The following is a 15,500-nucleotide window of genomic DNA, read 5'->3' on the forward strand; positions in this document are numbered from 1 at the left end:
CTGTGGTTTAACCCACAGCGCCACCCACGTCTCTCGCACAACAGAATAAATGCACACAAATCTGACATCGGAAATGGGAGTATCTGAAAAACCTTGCCTCCTCCCTGGACAACCCTCTGTTGCTGACCCCAGCGTGGCAGTTCTTGATTTCCAGGAAGAGACTCTAGCATCAAACTGCTGAATTGCAACTTTTATAGATGTTCGATTCTATCGCCTCCGGCTTACATTGAGATAATGGTTCCCTGTGCACTACTACAGCTATTGATTGACTTAGCAATGTTTGGGTGATTGTGTCATCGCTTATTAGCAATTACTGCTGTTGTGAAACATCACTAGACACATCGCGAACTTGACATAGAGTTGGCACACGTTCCATTGCCATTCTGCAGAAGCACATTGTGTGCAAAGCATACATAGACCGGCCAATTGCAAATAACACATAATGAACCTGTTTGCCTTTGAGACGCCATGGGAATTCGTAGTTGTAATACTTAATGCTCGTAAGATGTGCAGCGCTATGGGAGAACTGCTCAAAAGACGTCAGATCTCTCAATAATTTCTCAGAACTTTACCATTAATATAGCATCCCTGGTGTGGAGATTGTGATCTAGAAAGAGCCTTTCTTTCCTAGAAAGACTCGTGACTGGGAGCAGCTGCCGACACCACATAACACCGGTCTTGAAAGACCTACACTGGCTCCCAGTACGTTTCCGAGCACAATTCAAAGTGTTGGTGCTGACCTTGAAAGCCCTAAGCAGCCTCAGTCCAGAACAGTGGTACCTCTGGGTAAGAACTTAATTCGTTCTGGAGGTCTGTTCTTAACCTGAAACCTGATGGTAAAATGCCATCAACAGGTCCTTTGAGAGATTGTTTTTCCGGAGGAAGGGAGAGGATCCTTGCTAGCAGTTTCCCCACAGGCTTCCGTTCAGCCACTGTGAGAAGAGGATACTGGACTAGGTCAGGGGGACATGAGACACCTTTGCAATAATAATTTTCCCAGTAGCGATGTATGGAAGTGAGAGCTGGACCATAAAGAAGGCTGATTGCCAAAGAATGGATGCTTTTGAACTATGGTGCTGGAGGAGACTCTGGAGAGTCCCATGGACTGCAAGAAGATCAAACCTCCCCATTCTGAAGGAAATCAGCCCTGAGTGCTCACTGGAAGGACAGATCCTGAAGCTGAGGCTCCAAGACTTTGGCCACCTCATGGGAAGAGAAGACTCCCTGGAAAAGACCCTGATGTTGGGAAAGATGGAGGGCGCAAGGAGAAGGGGACGACAGAGGACAAGATGGTTGGACAGTGTTCTCGAAGCTACCAGCATGAGTTTGACCAAACTGTGGGAGGCAGTGGAAGACAGGAGTGCCTGGGGTGCTCTGGTCCAGGGGGTCACGAAGAGTCGGACACGACTAAACAACTAATCAACAACAACAAGTGCCAATTTATTCTGAAATAAGCAGTTTATTTTAAACTCTTTACAAAATAGGCAGTATCATAAAAACACGGATATCGATTGCTGTCTTTAGCCTTTGTTTGAATACTGGGAAAGGTGTGTGCGTGGGCTGGGGCCATGGGTATCTTGTAAAAGAAGAGCGGTCACACCACCAGACAGACCAGGGGTTAGGAGGAGATAGATCTGGACCTCCTGCAAGATCTCTGGGTGATTTGCAGTAGATCAAAAAAGCTTCTGACTCTCAGCTGTTCATGACCAGGGACTGGACCTGGCTATCTTTTGACAGATGTACAGAGACTTTCTGCCACAGGATTCTTGTTTCAGGCCTTCTTGGCTCACCTGCACACAGTCCTTATTAGGTTTACGTTTCAGAGGTCTGAAAGAAAATGAATCAACAAAGCAAAAAGGTCACAGCTTGCCTTGCCATTTGTAATGCTCACATTCTGAATTATCTGTAGTGGCTTTGGAAGCCAGATTTGACCATCTCCAAACGGCTCAAATGTGACCCAGGTCAGCTGCCCCGGGCTCATCTCCACTCCCTCTGGCCCCATATCTATAAGGCCTGGGTCCAAGCAGTTTGCGAGAAGCAAAGCTACAGGGAACCAGGCAGAGGGCCTTCTCGGTGGTGGCTCCCGCCCTGTGGAACGCCCTAACGTCAGATGTCAAAGAGATAAACAACCATCTGACATTCAGAAGACATCTTAAGGCAGCCCTGTTCAGGGAAGTTTTTAATGTGTGACATTTTAGTATATTTTTGGTCTTTGTGGAAGCCGCCCAGAGTGGCTGGGGAAACCCAGCCAGATGGGCGGGGTACAAATAATAAATTATTATTATTATATTATTATTATTTTCCACTTGCCCTGCGCTTTCTAGGCATGGGTACAAGTGCTTTTGCCCCTGCCCCACCACTTTCCATGGGGAAAAACCAGCTCATTAGTGAGAATTTGGAGCAAACATCAGTCCAGAGAAAACCAAAATGACATTTGCTCCGATTCAGCAGTAAATCCCTGGGGAAAAGTGGCCTTGCACGAGCAAGTTTGGATGAGCTCTTCCAGGGCCAATACTTATTTTCATACCCTCCAACATTTCTCCAATGAAAATAGGGACATCCTATTACAGTGGCGCTGTGGGTTAAACCACAGACCCTAGGGCTTGCCGATCGAAAGGTCAGCGGTTCGAATCCCCGTGACGGAGTGAGCTCCCGTCGTTTGGTCCCAGCGCCTGCCAACCTAGCAGTTCGAAAGCACGTCAAAGTGCAAGTAGATAAATAGGGACCGCTTACTAGCGGGAAGGTAAACGGCGTTCTGTGTGCGGCTCTGGCTCGCCAGAGCAGCGATTTCACGCTGGCCACGTGACCCGGAAGTGTCTGCGGAAGTGTTCCACAAAGCGCTGGCCCCCGGCCTCTTGAGTGAGATGGGCGCACAACCCTAGAGTCTGTCAAGACTGGCCCGTATGGGCAGGGGTACCTTTACCTTTATTACATCGTTGTTGTTGTTACCCCGTCGATCTGACTGGGTTGACCCAGACACTTTGGGTGGCTTCCAACATACAGCCGTACCTTGGTCCTCCAACAGAATGCGTTCTGGGAGTCCGTTCGACTCCCGGAACCGTTCGAAAACCAAGGTGCTGCTTTCAATTAGCTGTAGGAGTGTCCTGCAGCCAATCAGAAGCCGTGCCGGACGTTCAGCTTCCAAAAATTGTTCGAAAACCAGGTTTCGGTCATTCGGGAACCGATTTGTTCAGGAGCCAAGCTGTTTGAGAGCCAAGGTACGACTGTATATAAAAACATAATAAAACATTAAACATTTAAAAAAACCTTCCCTATACAGGGCTGCCTTCAGGTGTTTTCTAAAGGCTGCATAGTTACTCATCTCCTTGACTCTGGGGTTGCATAACACCAGACCCTCCAACATTTCTCCATCAGTATGCAGATGACACCCAGCTCTACCTCTCTTTTAAATCAGAACCTGTGAAGGCGGTGAAGGTCCTGTGTGAGTGTCTGGAGGCAGTTGGAGGATGGATAGCAGCTAACAGATTGAGGTTGAATCCTGACAAGACAGAATTACTGTTTTGGGGGGACAGGGGGCGGGTGGGTGTGGAGGACTCCCTGGTCCTGAATGGGGTAACTGTGCCCCTGAAGGACCAGGTGCGCAGCCTGGGAGTCATTCTGGGCTCACAGCTGTCTATGGAGGCGCAGGTCAGTTCTGTGTCCAGGGCAGCTGTCTCCCAGCTCCATCTGGTATGCAGGATGAGACCCTCCCTGCCCGCAGACTGACTCACTAGAGTGGTGCATGCTCTGGTTATCTCCCGCTTGGACTACTGCAATGTGCTCTACGTGGGGCTACCTTTGAAGGTGACCCGGAAACTGCAATTAATCCAGAATGCGGCAGCTAGACTGGTGACTGGGAGTGGCCGCCAAGACCATATAACACCGGTCCTGAAAGACCTACATTGGCTCCCAGTACGTTTCTGAGCACAATTCAAAGTGTTGGTGCTGACCTTTAAAGCCCTAAACGGCCTCAAAGGCCCAGTATACCTGAAGGAGCGTCTCCACCCCCATCGTTCAGCCCGGATACTGAGGTCCAGCTCCGAGGGCCTTCGGGCGGTTCCCTCATTGCGAGAAGTAAGGTTACAGGGAACCAGACAGAGGGCCTTCTCGGTAGTGGCGCCCACCTTGTGGAATGCCCTCCCTTCAGATGTGAAGGAAATAAGTAGCTATCCTATCTTCAAAAGACATCTGAAGGCAGCTCTGTTCAGGGAAGCTTTTAACATTTAACGCTGTATTGTTTCTAATACTTTATTGGGAGCCGCCCAGAGTGACTGGGGAAACTCAGCCAGATGGGCGCGGTATAAATAGTAAATTATTATTATTATTATTATTATTATTATTATTATTATTATTATTATTAGAAAATAGGAACGCCCTAAGGAAAAGCGGGACATTCCAGGATCAAGTCAGAAACTGGGACAGCTTCTGAGAACCTGGGACTGTCCCTGGAAAAAGGGAGCACTGGGAGGGTATGTGATTTTGCACTGTGAGTTGTCGCTCCTTGGAGGCTCCCTGCAAATGGCCAGTGCGAGTCTGGTTGGGCATTAAAAGGAGGCAGAACCACGTCGTCATCATCATCATTTATTATTTATACCCCGCCCATCTGGCTGGGTTTTCCCAGCCACTCTGGGCAGCTTCCAACAGAATATTAAAATACAATAACCTATTAAACATTAAAAGCTTCCCTAAACAGGGCTGCCTTCAGATGTCTTCTAACAGTCTGGTAGTTGTTTATCTCTTTGACATCTGGTGGGAGGGCGTTCCACAGGGCGGGAGCCACTACCGAGAAGGCCCTCTGCCTGGTTCCCTGCAACTTGGCTTCTTGCAGCAAGGGAACCGCCAGAAGGCCCTCGGAGCTGGACTTCAGTGTCTGGGCAGAATGATGTGCTACGTTCTGCTCCTTAGTGAGTGGCAAACAGCTCAGTGCCTCTCTACTTACCCTGAATAGAGTGAATTATCCTCCCATTTCCATATTCCTTTCAGCCCAATCCAAAATGGCATTGAACGCAGAGAGTTCTAGAGTTAGGAGAAGAAGCAAAGCGTTGGAGTCCTGAATGACCAGCCTCACGCCATGTCTACTGAGAGAGGGGGCTGCTAGTTTGATGGCTGGGTGGTAGCGCCTTCTTCCAACTCAATTTCCCTCTCAGCGGGGCCAGATCAGGAAGACAGCTGAGGGAAACCGTCCCTCCCCACAGCCGCCCCAAAGACAAGAGGGCCATCGTTGAGGTCCCACAGAGCTCTTTTCTGCTGTCTGTTCGGCTACTTAACGCGGTCTCTATAGGAGTATATTTCCTGCCAACCTAGCAGTTCGAAAGCACCTCAAAGTGCAAGTAGATAAATAGGTACGGCTCTGGCGGGAAGGTAAACGGCCTTTCCGTGCGCTGCTCTGGTTCGCCAGAAGCGGCTTAGTCCTGCTGGCCACGTGACCCGGAAGCTGTATGCTGGCTCCCTCGGCCAATAAAGCGAGATGAGCACCACAACCCCAGAATCGGCCACGACTAGACCTTATGGTCAGGGGTCCCTTTACCTTTTTATAGGAGTATATTGTAGTATAAAATGGGGTTTCGGAGTTTTTTAAGGGTTTTTGAATGTCTTATGTAGATTTTTCAATTTCATTGTTCTGTATGGGACAATGACAATAAAGATATCATATCATATAAGAACATATCATACTTTCCTGGGGTTCGAACTGTAGGGAGAGGGAACGCGTTTCCTGCTCTGGGACAAGAAAAGCCACAGTACAGAAGTCTCGAAAATAGCGCATCCTTATCACAGCCCTTATGATATACGACATACGATATATCTTTATTGTCATTATCCCATACAGAACAATGAAATTGAAAAACTACATAAAACATTCAAAAACCCCTAAAAACTCTGAAACCCCATTTTAAAATACACTATACTATACTATAAGCTACAAACATGAGTCTGACCCAACTGCAGGAGGCAGTGGAAGACAGGAGTGCCTGGCGTGCTCTGGTCCAGGGGGTCACGAAGAGTCGGTCATGACTAAACGACTAAACAACAACAAATACTATAAAACCCCCTAAAAACTCTGAAACCCCATTTTAAAATACACGTTGTTGTTGTTTAGTCACTTAGTCGTTTCCACCTCTTCGTGACCCCCTGGAGCAGAGCATGCCAGGCACTCCTGTCTCCCACTGCCTCCCGCAGTTGGGTCAAAAAATCCCCTTCATGAATCACTGCCCCTTCATGGATCCCTGCCTTGCCGTGGTGAAGGGGCTTGAATAACTCAGAGAAGCTATGAGCTCTGCCGTGCAGGGCCACCCAAGATGGACAGGTCATAGTGGAGAGTTTTGACCAAACGTGATCCACCTGGAGGAGGAACCGGCAAGCCACTCCAGTATCCCTGCCAAGAAAACTCCGTGGACAAAGACAACAGGCATATAAAAAATACACTATACTATACTATAAAATACACCATACTTGCCTCATTTCGGAGCTCTTGCAGGCGGCAAGGAGGAGTGACATAAAGGGAAAAAGCAGGAAGGCAGGGGCCCAATCCTGCTCTGATCTGCAGCCAGTCTGCATCCCTCAACAGACAGCCTTTGAGGAGAGGCAGCAAAGTTGCAACAGGGTCCTTTCCGCTTTTTAAGATTGGCAGTGAACGCCATATTTCCCTCGCCTTTCCCCTTTTCTGTGCTGTGAGCATGGAGTGGCCTTCCAGTTCCCCCTTCAGGATTGACGGTGGAGCCCCTCCCTCCCTCACCCCACCCATTAGGCCATGCTACCCGTTTCCACCAGACCATTAAGACTTGGGAACGCTGCAGCTCCTCAGCACTCCAGGGGTCTCTCAAAACAAGCAGCAGGGATTCATTCATCGCACAGTCAAAGTTGCTTTCTGCCCAAGTCCTCTTTTCCGCTGAAATCCACAGGCATTTCCATCGGAAGAGCTTCCACTGAGGGGGGCAGCAGCCTGGGAAGGAGACACAAAGGGCCAGGAGAGGGTAAGCTCCCGTTGCTCGGTCCCTGCTCCTGCCAGCCTAGCAGTTTGAAAGCACGTCAAAGTGCAAGTAGATAAATACGTACGGCTCTGGCGGGAAGGTAAATGGCATTTCCGTGCGCTGCTCCGGTTTGCCAGAAGCGGCTTAGTCCTGCTGGCCACATGACCCGGAAGCTGTACGCCGGCTCCCTCGGCCAGTAAAGCGAGATGAGAACCGCAACCCCAGAGTCGGCCACGACTGGACCTAATGGTCAGGGGTCCCTTTACCTTTTAAGGACTCATCCGCACTACCCTTTTGCCCCTCACTTCCTAGGCAGAATTTTTCCAGTCCATGTCCATGTCACTCCCCCCCCCCCCAGGAAAATCCATTCTTTAATGCTGAATTGGAACAAATGGCAATTCAGGTTTTCCAAAGATTGCTGTTTGCACCGATTCAGCACTAAAGAGCAGGTTTTTGAAGGGGAAAGGGAAAAAACCATACACTCTTATGCACTCTTTGCTTGACTGTAAAGCCATGCATTTAGACAGATGGAGGCATCAGTGAGACGTTTAGTTTACCCCAGAGCCCAAACTTGGGTAATATTAGCAGAAACCCAAAAGCCACAAAAGTTGGTCCTCTCCAGGGTCGTCTCAGGCCAGAAATAAGTCCCCCCCCCCAAAAAAAAAATGTACTACCCTTATTTGCATGCTACACAACAAAAGATCTTGCAATAAATAAAACAATTTGGGTAAAAAAATAAGATATAAAACTGTAAAATCAAGGCAGGTGTTAACCCGGACGGCAATTCTCCTATGACTGCCAGTCATTATGGCCAACTGATGTTTGTTCTGGCTTAACATTTCTTGCTACTTTATCATACCTTCCAACATTTCTCTGATGAAAATGGAGATGTCCTATTCAATAATAATAATAATAATAATAATAATTTTATTATATATATCCTGCCCATCTGACTCAGTTGCTGCAGCCACTCTGGGTGGCTTCCAACATACATAAAAACATAATAAAACATTAAACATTTTTAAAAACCTTGCCTATGCAGGGCTGCCTTCAGGTGTCTTCTAAAGGTTGTATAGTTACTTATCTCCTTGGCTCGGGGGTTGCATAACTCCAGACCCTCCAACATTTACCTGACGAATATAGGGACATCCCAAGGAAAAGTGGGACATTCCGGGATCAAATCAGAAACCGGGATGGCTTCTGTAAATCCGGGACTGTCCCTGGAAAATAGGGGCATCTGGGAAGGTCTGCTTTATTCATTCTGCTTCCATAATTTTTTGCCCCTGGGTACCAGCAATATGGGACGTGGGTGGTGCTGTGGGTTAAACCACAGAGCCTAGGGCTTGCCGATCAGAAGGTTGGCAGTTCAAATCCCCGCGACGGAGTGAGCTCCCGTTGCTCGGTCCCTGCTCCTGCCCACCTAGCAGTTCGAAAGCACGTCAAAGTGCAAGTAGATAAATAGGTACCGCTACGGCGGGAAGGTAAATGGCGTTTCTGTGTGCTGCTCTGGTTTGCCAGAAGCGGCTTAGTCATGCTGGCCACATGACCCGGAAGCTGTACGCCGGCTCCCTCAGCCAGTAAAGCGAGATGAGCGACACCACCCCAGAGTCGGTCACGACTGGACCTAACGGTCAGGGGTCCCTTTACCCTTTACCAGCAATATGAAAAGATTCTTTAGTTTGGCAAGCACTAGTAAAAGGAGGGGAATCTCCCATTGCCGTGGGGGGCAGAACAGGGGAAACTCATTCTGGTGATTCACGAACCCCAGCCCAGCGCAAGTGGGGATTCCGCCCCCCGCAGAAAGAATGTGGTTGGTCAAGGCAGCTGTGGGCTCAAAATGTTGAAAACCAGTGTTCCAGGGGATTCTGGTACCAGTAAAACAAAGGAGTGGTGGCCATTAGGGAGAAATCAGCAGCTAAGAAGAAATGAACAAATGGCAGTTTTGACAACAGAAATGAAGGCAGAGACGCAGCTCATCGCCCACATTTGCTGGAGCATCAGAGCATGAAGAGCGCTCAGCCGCCGTCGCACAGACAGCGCAGGAAGTGTGAACACATGTCTTTTGCGTGCAGGTTCTGCTGGGCAAGAATCACCCCAGTTACGGGAAAATTAATGAAAGTGTCCTAAATATAGTGCGCCTAATGAGTGCATCATCCGCATGTCTGAAATAGTACGTGGTGCAATGCAGCAGCCATGTTTATGTTAGGATTTTTATCTATCTGAGCTGTTTCAGCGAGTGGTACTGTTGTAATGTGTTTTGTATACATCATGTGAGTGTCTGAGTGAGAGTGAGACAGAAAGTCTGAGTACGGTTGGAAGTTAGTTCCACTTCTGTTTGTGATGCTGTTCTGTACTGGTGCTCAAAGAGCACAGACGTGCTAACGGAGTCTTTGTATTACAGAATGTAAATTAAGTAGTTTTAGAGCTACTTATTGAGTCTTTCTTCTGCAATGATATGCCAGAAGACGAGTGTGCTCCTCTCAGGAGAGAGGGGTCGCTTAGCACCCGGAAGCTGTTCGCCGGCTCCCTTGGCCAGTAAAACAAGATGAGCGCCGCAACCCCAGAGTCAGCCACGCCGACCTAATGGTCAGGGGTCCCTTTACCTTTTACTATATAAGGGTGGGCACACATAGGTTCTGGGTCCTCCTCCTTTCCTGCATGAGAGGGGAGCACCCTGTTTCAACAGATCAATAAAGACCAGGCTTACGAGCTGCTTTGCTTCTCAATATTCTCTGTTTGGCCTCTGTTATTTTCTCCGACCGATGGAGAACCTACAAAGGACTCTATAAGGGCTCTTGTGTCCCTCATAAGGGAATAAGGGCAGATTTTTGTTTATTACACCATGACCCTTGGCAGCAGTGATCAGCAATGGGAGCCCTCCCAGCCCGGCTGGAAAAAGTGGCAAACTGGACGTACCGATCTGCTGGCAAGATCTGGCGTGTGTCAGATTGGTCTCCATCTCCCGGTTCTTCTCTTCCAGTCTGCCCTGGTCCTGACGCAGGAAGGTCAGGTTGCTCTCTGCTCGCCTCAGCTGCTCCCCGGCGCGTTTGAGTCCCGCCTCGGCTTCTCGTAGCATCTCCCGGGCCTCAGCAAGGCTCTCCTCCTGGGTTCTGATCCTCTGGGCCAGGGCGCTACTGTTTGCAGCGTGGGCTTGGGAAGCCTCGCCGAACTGCCGGGAGACCTGCCAGTCTGCAAAGCACAGGGGAGGGAGATGACCGGGGGCCAACAATGCTGTTCGCTTGGGGGCTCTGGGCTGGGCTGCAGGCAGCAGGGCAGAGAGGCTGGATTACAGCAATGCGCTCTCTGTGGGGCTTCCCTTGTGTTCGGAAGCTGCGGTCATTGCAAAACGCCGCACCACAACTGCTAACAGGTGTGAGGCCCCGTCGTCTTAGGAAGTTTTAATCTGATTCTTTGGTTGATTCTAAAGAATCGTGGCAAGAAAAATTGACGGACTATGCAGAACTGGCAAAACTGACATATAAGCTACGGGACAAGCATAACTGTGACTTTAAGGATGAATGGGAACCCTTTACAAAGTATTTGAAGACGCAACAAAGCGAACTGGACTCCTTGGCTGGCTTTGAATAAACATTCACAAACTTTTTATGGATAATAACCAGCTAAATAGTTTGAGGATCTATACAACTGTGTAACATGCAGGAAACAGCAGTCTCAGAGAAACCAAAGAGAGGAACTGAGAGAAGTCGGGGGTTGTTGTGAGGGGGGAGGGAGGAAAAATGGGGGGGGGAATGGGGGAAAAACAAGGATGATATGTTTTTGGATAATGTCTTGTTTTAATTTTGAATAAAAAAACTTTTTAAAAAAGGAAGTTTTAATCTGTTTCAAGTATTTTAACTGTTTGTATGTTTCAAAGTATGGCTTTGAATTTTTTCTTGATTTTCTTGTTTTTGGGTTTTGTTTTGTTTTTTTAAAAAAAACCAATCCAGCGGTATATAAATTTTATGAAATAAAATCCCCACTTGAAGGCCATGAAGTCTACTAGGGTTGACGTTGGGCCAGTCACTGCCTCTCAGGTTAAAAGTTTTAAATCACTGCTGTTAATTTTTCCTAAGTGGTAACTGGATTGTGTCAATTTTTCTAAACCCCTTTGAGGTTGGGGGGCAGAGGGGGAGTGTTTTACAGTTGAGCGATGCATACGTTTTATAAAATAAAAATAAATAAAGACACACCCAGAGCTGTTCTGGCTCTGTTTTGAAGAAATCCTCAGTTAGGCTATGTGAATTTGCCATTTCCCACCTCTCCCATTACCCTGGAGGGGAAACTGCTGGAGGCTGCCTGCCTCTGAATTTCACTTAGCTGGTGTATTTAGTTCCCACCTACGGTCTTCTTCCCGGCATGTCTATCTGATTGACCACTGTGCAAACAAGATGCTGGACTTAGATGGACCACTGGCTTGACCCAGCAGCCAGGCTCTTCCTATGGAGGCCTATTGAGATAGCAGAACCTCCATGCCCAGGCACAGTCTACCTCTGAATACCAGATAATGGGGAACAATAGTTGGAGAATACATTTGCACTCAGGACCTGCTCTGGGGCCTCCCTTTCAGGCACCTGTTTGAATGTTTGGCCTGATCCAGCCTGAGAGCTCTTTTTAGATATTTGTGCTCTCATGGGAACATGGCTGCTACTGAGCACCAATGCTAGCAGAGCTCCAGTGGCAGGTAAATATTTGAGCAGGCATTTGGCCTCTCTCAGCTCGTGCAGTTACATTCTCTGTATATTGCTTGCTTCAACACTGGTGATCTTTGCTTCTTCCAGTACACTGATATTAGTTCGCCTGTCTTCCCAAGTGATGTGTAAAATCTAAAAAAAAGTAGTATAAACACTGACAACTAGGAAACACTGGGCTGCGAGCGCTCCAGTTGGAGAACAGCCTTGACCAAAGGTGTCATGGGCTTTGAAGACACTCAAACTCAGGACGCAAGGGAGAAACGTGTTAAGAGGAAGGCACGCTTGGCAAATCCACACCGGGATCAACTCCCGTCCGGAAACCTATGTCCCCACTGTGGAAGGATGTGTGGGTCCAGAATTGGCCTCCACAGTCACTTACGGACTCATTGTTAAAACAGTGTTTATGGAAGACAATCTTACTCGGCTACAAGAGATCGCCAAAGAAGAAGAAGAGGAAGAAGATGAAGATGATGATGATGAAGAAGAAGAAGAAGAGGAGGAGGAGGAGGAGGAGGAGGAGGAAGAGGAGGAGGAAAAGGAAGAAGAAGACGAAAAAGAAGAAGAAAGAAGAAAAAGAAGAAGAAGAAGAAAGAAGAAGAAAAGGAAAAGGAAGAAGAAGAAGAAGAAGAAGAAGAAGACGACGAAGAAGAAGAAGAAGATATTGCTTGATTCCACATCAGGCTGTGTTTCGGTTAAATACTGTGTTGCTGCAAGTTGCTCCTCAGTCTGGGACCACGTGAATCCTGAAGAGCGGCAGGTAACAAACAGCTTAAATAAATACTCACAACCGACTGCGAATCCAACAGTGGTGGCAAAGAAGAAGAGGGAGACGGCCAGGAGGGCCACAGCTGCGTAGTAGGTTTGACGCCTCGGCCCTAGAAGAGAAACCCGGGGAGGGGATGAACTGTGGAACTCCCTCCCACAGGAGGCAGGAATGTCCAACTTGGACGGCTTCAAAATCGAGCTGGGAAAATTCGTGGAGGAGGAGGAGGAGAGGGCTACCAAAGGCTCCTAGCCACTGTGGCTCTGCTCAGTCTCCACAGTCAAGAGGCAGGGAACGATTCTGAATCCCAGTTGATGGAAACTGCAGGAGTGGGAGAGATCCTGCTTCCTGATTTGCCATTTGGGCATCTGGTTCTTAAAAGAGGTCTTATGGCTACCTGCCGGGGATTCTCAAGTTGTGATTTCTGCAATGCAGGGGGTTGGACTAGAGGACCTTTGGGGGGGGCCACCTTCCAAATCTACAATTCTATGATCCCTCCCCTAATAATAATAATAATATAATTTATTATTTATACCCCACCCATCTGGCTGGGTTTCTCCAGCCACTCTGGGTGGCTCCCAACAGTATATTAAAAACACGACAAAACATCAAACATTAAAAACTTCCCTAGAAGAAGAAGAAGAAGAGTTTGGATTTGATATCCCGCCTTTCACTCCCTTTAAGGAGTCTCAAAGCGGCTAACATTCTCCTTTCCCTTCCTCCCCCACAACAAACACCCTGTGAGGTGAGTGAGGCTGAGAGACTTCAGAGAAGTGTGACTAGCCCAAGGTCACCCAGCAGCTGCATGTGGAGGAGCGGAGACGCGAACCCGGTTCACCAGATTACGAGTCCACCGCTCTTAACCACTGCACCACACTGGCTCAACCCTAAACAGGGTTGCCTTCAGATGTCTTCTAAAAAGCTGTGGGGGGGGGGGAGGGAAGAGGATCTGCATCTCCAGAACAAATCAGCTCACGGCAATATTCATGAAACACCATGCTGTTTCCAAATTAGAACTATGAAAGAAATGCATTTGTGAGGGGCAAGGAGAGGAGGACAATGAATATAATAATAATAATAATAATAATAATAATAATAATAATAATAATAATAATAATAATTTATTCTTTATACCCCGCCCATCTGGCTGGGTTTTCCCAGCCACTCTAGGCGGCTTCCAATAAAACACTAAAATACAATAACCTATTAAATATTAAAAGCTTTCCTAAACAGGGCTGCCTTCAGATGTCTTCTAAAAGTTTGGTAGCTATTTTTCTCTTTGACATCTGGTGGGAGGGCATTCCACAGGGCTGGTGCCACCACCGAGAAGGCCCTCTGCCTGGTTCCCTGTAACTTGGCTTCTCGCAGCGAAGGAACCACCAGAAGGCCCTCTGTGCTGGACCTCAGTGTCTGGGTAGAACGATGGAGGTGGAGACGCTCCTTCAGGTATAGTGGGCCTTTGAGGCCGTTTAGGGCTTTAAAGGTCAGAACCAACACTTTTAATTGTGCTTGGAAACGTAGTGGGAGCCAGTGAACTCAGCAGCAAAACAGAGAAGTGTACAAGAAACCTCCTATGTATGCAGAACATTTAGTCCCTAAGAGTTCAGAAGCAGGCGCTGTCGTTATGCTTTGTTTGAAAGATAACCTACCACCCTCCCTTTCCTAAATGATAGCCCAAAGCAGCAAACAGCATCACTACTGGAATAACTAAAACATTAAACACAAGAATTGCCTCCTGGGTCAAGCCCATCTAGTCCTGTAGACACTTCTTTCATTACCCAAACGTCCCAGGGAGGGTAACAGCAATTAGAGCACCATATTTAAAACAAACTACAGTCACACAAAAATAAGTTGGGTCCTTAAGAACACACACTTTGTTGTTTAGTCGTTTAGTCGTGTCCGACTCTTCGTGACCCCCTGGACCAGAGCATGCCAGGCACCTCTGTCCTCCACTACCTCCCGCAGTTTGGTCAAACTCATGCTGGTAACCTCGAAAACACTATCCAACCATCTCGTCCTCTATTGTCCCCTTCTCCTTGTGCCATCCATCTTTCCCAGCATCAGTGTCTTCTCCAGGGAGTCTTCTCTTCTCATGAGGTGGCCAAAGTACTGGAGCCTCAGCTTCACGATCTGTCCTTCCAGTGAGCACTCAGGGCTGATTTTCTTCAGAATGGAGAGGTTTAATCTTCTTGCAGTCCATGGGACTCTCAAGAGTCTTCTCCAGCACCATAATTCAAAAGCATAAATTCTTCGGTGATCAGCCTTCTTGATGGTCCAGCTTTCACTTCCATACATCACTACTGGGAAAACTATAGCTTTAACTATACGGACCTTTGCTGGCAAGGTGACGTCTCTACTTCTCAAGATGCTGTCTAGGCCTGTCATTGCCCTTCTCCCAAGAAGCAGGCGTCAAGAACACACACAGCCAGGGTCAAAAGCCAGGGGGAAGAAGTGTGTCTTCAGCATCCTCTGGAAGCTGTGCAATGAGGGTGCCACAGCTTAGGGGCCGCCACAAAGGAGGCCCTGTCCTGCTGGACCACCCCAGAAGCCTCTGAGGGGAGAGGAACCACCAAGAAGGCTCCCTCTGCCAATCTCAACACCTGAGAGGTTTTGCAGGTAAGGAGGTGGTTTTTCAAGCATCTTCCCTCCAGTCCTTACTGGCAGGAGGTCTCCCTGGCAGGGGCAAGACCTACCTCACCAGGGCAATACTCAGCACTCACCTTTTGCAGGCTCTAAGCTGCTGGGGGCCTTTTCTTCCTCAGGCTTGGCCCCCTGGACGTTCTCGTAGGCGAGCTCCTCCTCAGTTGTCTCTGGAAAAGGAGACGGGAATGAGCAGTAAACTTTGCCGTAGTATTGAAAAAGCTGCAAAGCCGTTGGGAGGTTTGGACAGACAGAAAGTACCTTGCCGCTGGATCTTCTCCAGAGGAACCTTCCCGAATCTCAGGTCCGCGTAAGTCACATCCTGAGACATCCTGGGGATGGGAGAACCCGGGTCACTGCTCTCGTGGCACCCGAGAGTGACTTATGGTACTTTGGAGGGAAGTCACTTGGTCTCTGCTGAAAAGGGGTTTCGTCGCT

The 15,500-nt window shown here is 48.3% G+C and overlaps 1 protein-coding gene across 1 annotated transcript; it reads right to left on the reverse strand.

Moving 5' to 3' along the window:
- Positions 1-1,424: 1,424 nt before the first annotated feature.
- Positions 1,425-15,496, reverse strand: LOC114601979 (uncharacterized). The gene is made up of 7 exons (XM_077932380.1): positions 15,324-15,496; positions 15,143-15,232; positions 12,445-12,534; positions 9,885-10,157; positions 6,771-6,940; positions 4,940-5,016; positions 1,425-1,827 (listed from the first exon to the last, which is right to left on the reverse strand). Exons 1-7 carry the CDS (start codon positions 15,391-15,393, stop codon positions 1,701-1,703), a joined length of 897 nt encoding a protein of 298 aa, XP_077788506.1. The 5' UTR covers positions 15,394-15,496; the 3' UTR covers positions 1,425-1,700.
- Positions 15,497-15,500: the final 4 nt, after the last annotated feature.

Source organism: Podarcis muralis, chromosome 7, assembly GCF_964188315.1.
Source record: "Podarcis muralis chromosome 7, rPodMur119.hap1.1, whole genome shotgun sequence".
Lineage (NCBI taxonomy): Eukaryota > Metazoa > Chordata > Lepidosauria > Squamata > Lacertidae > Podarcis > Podarcis muralis.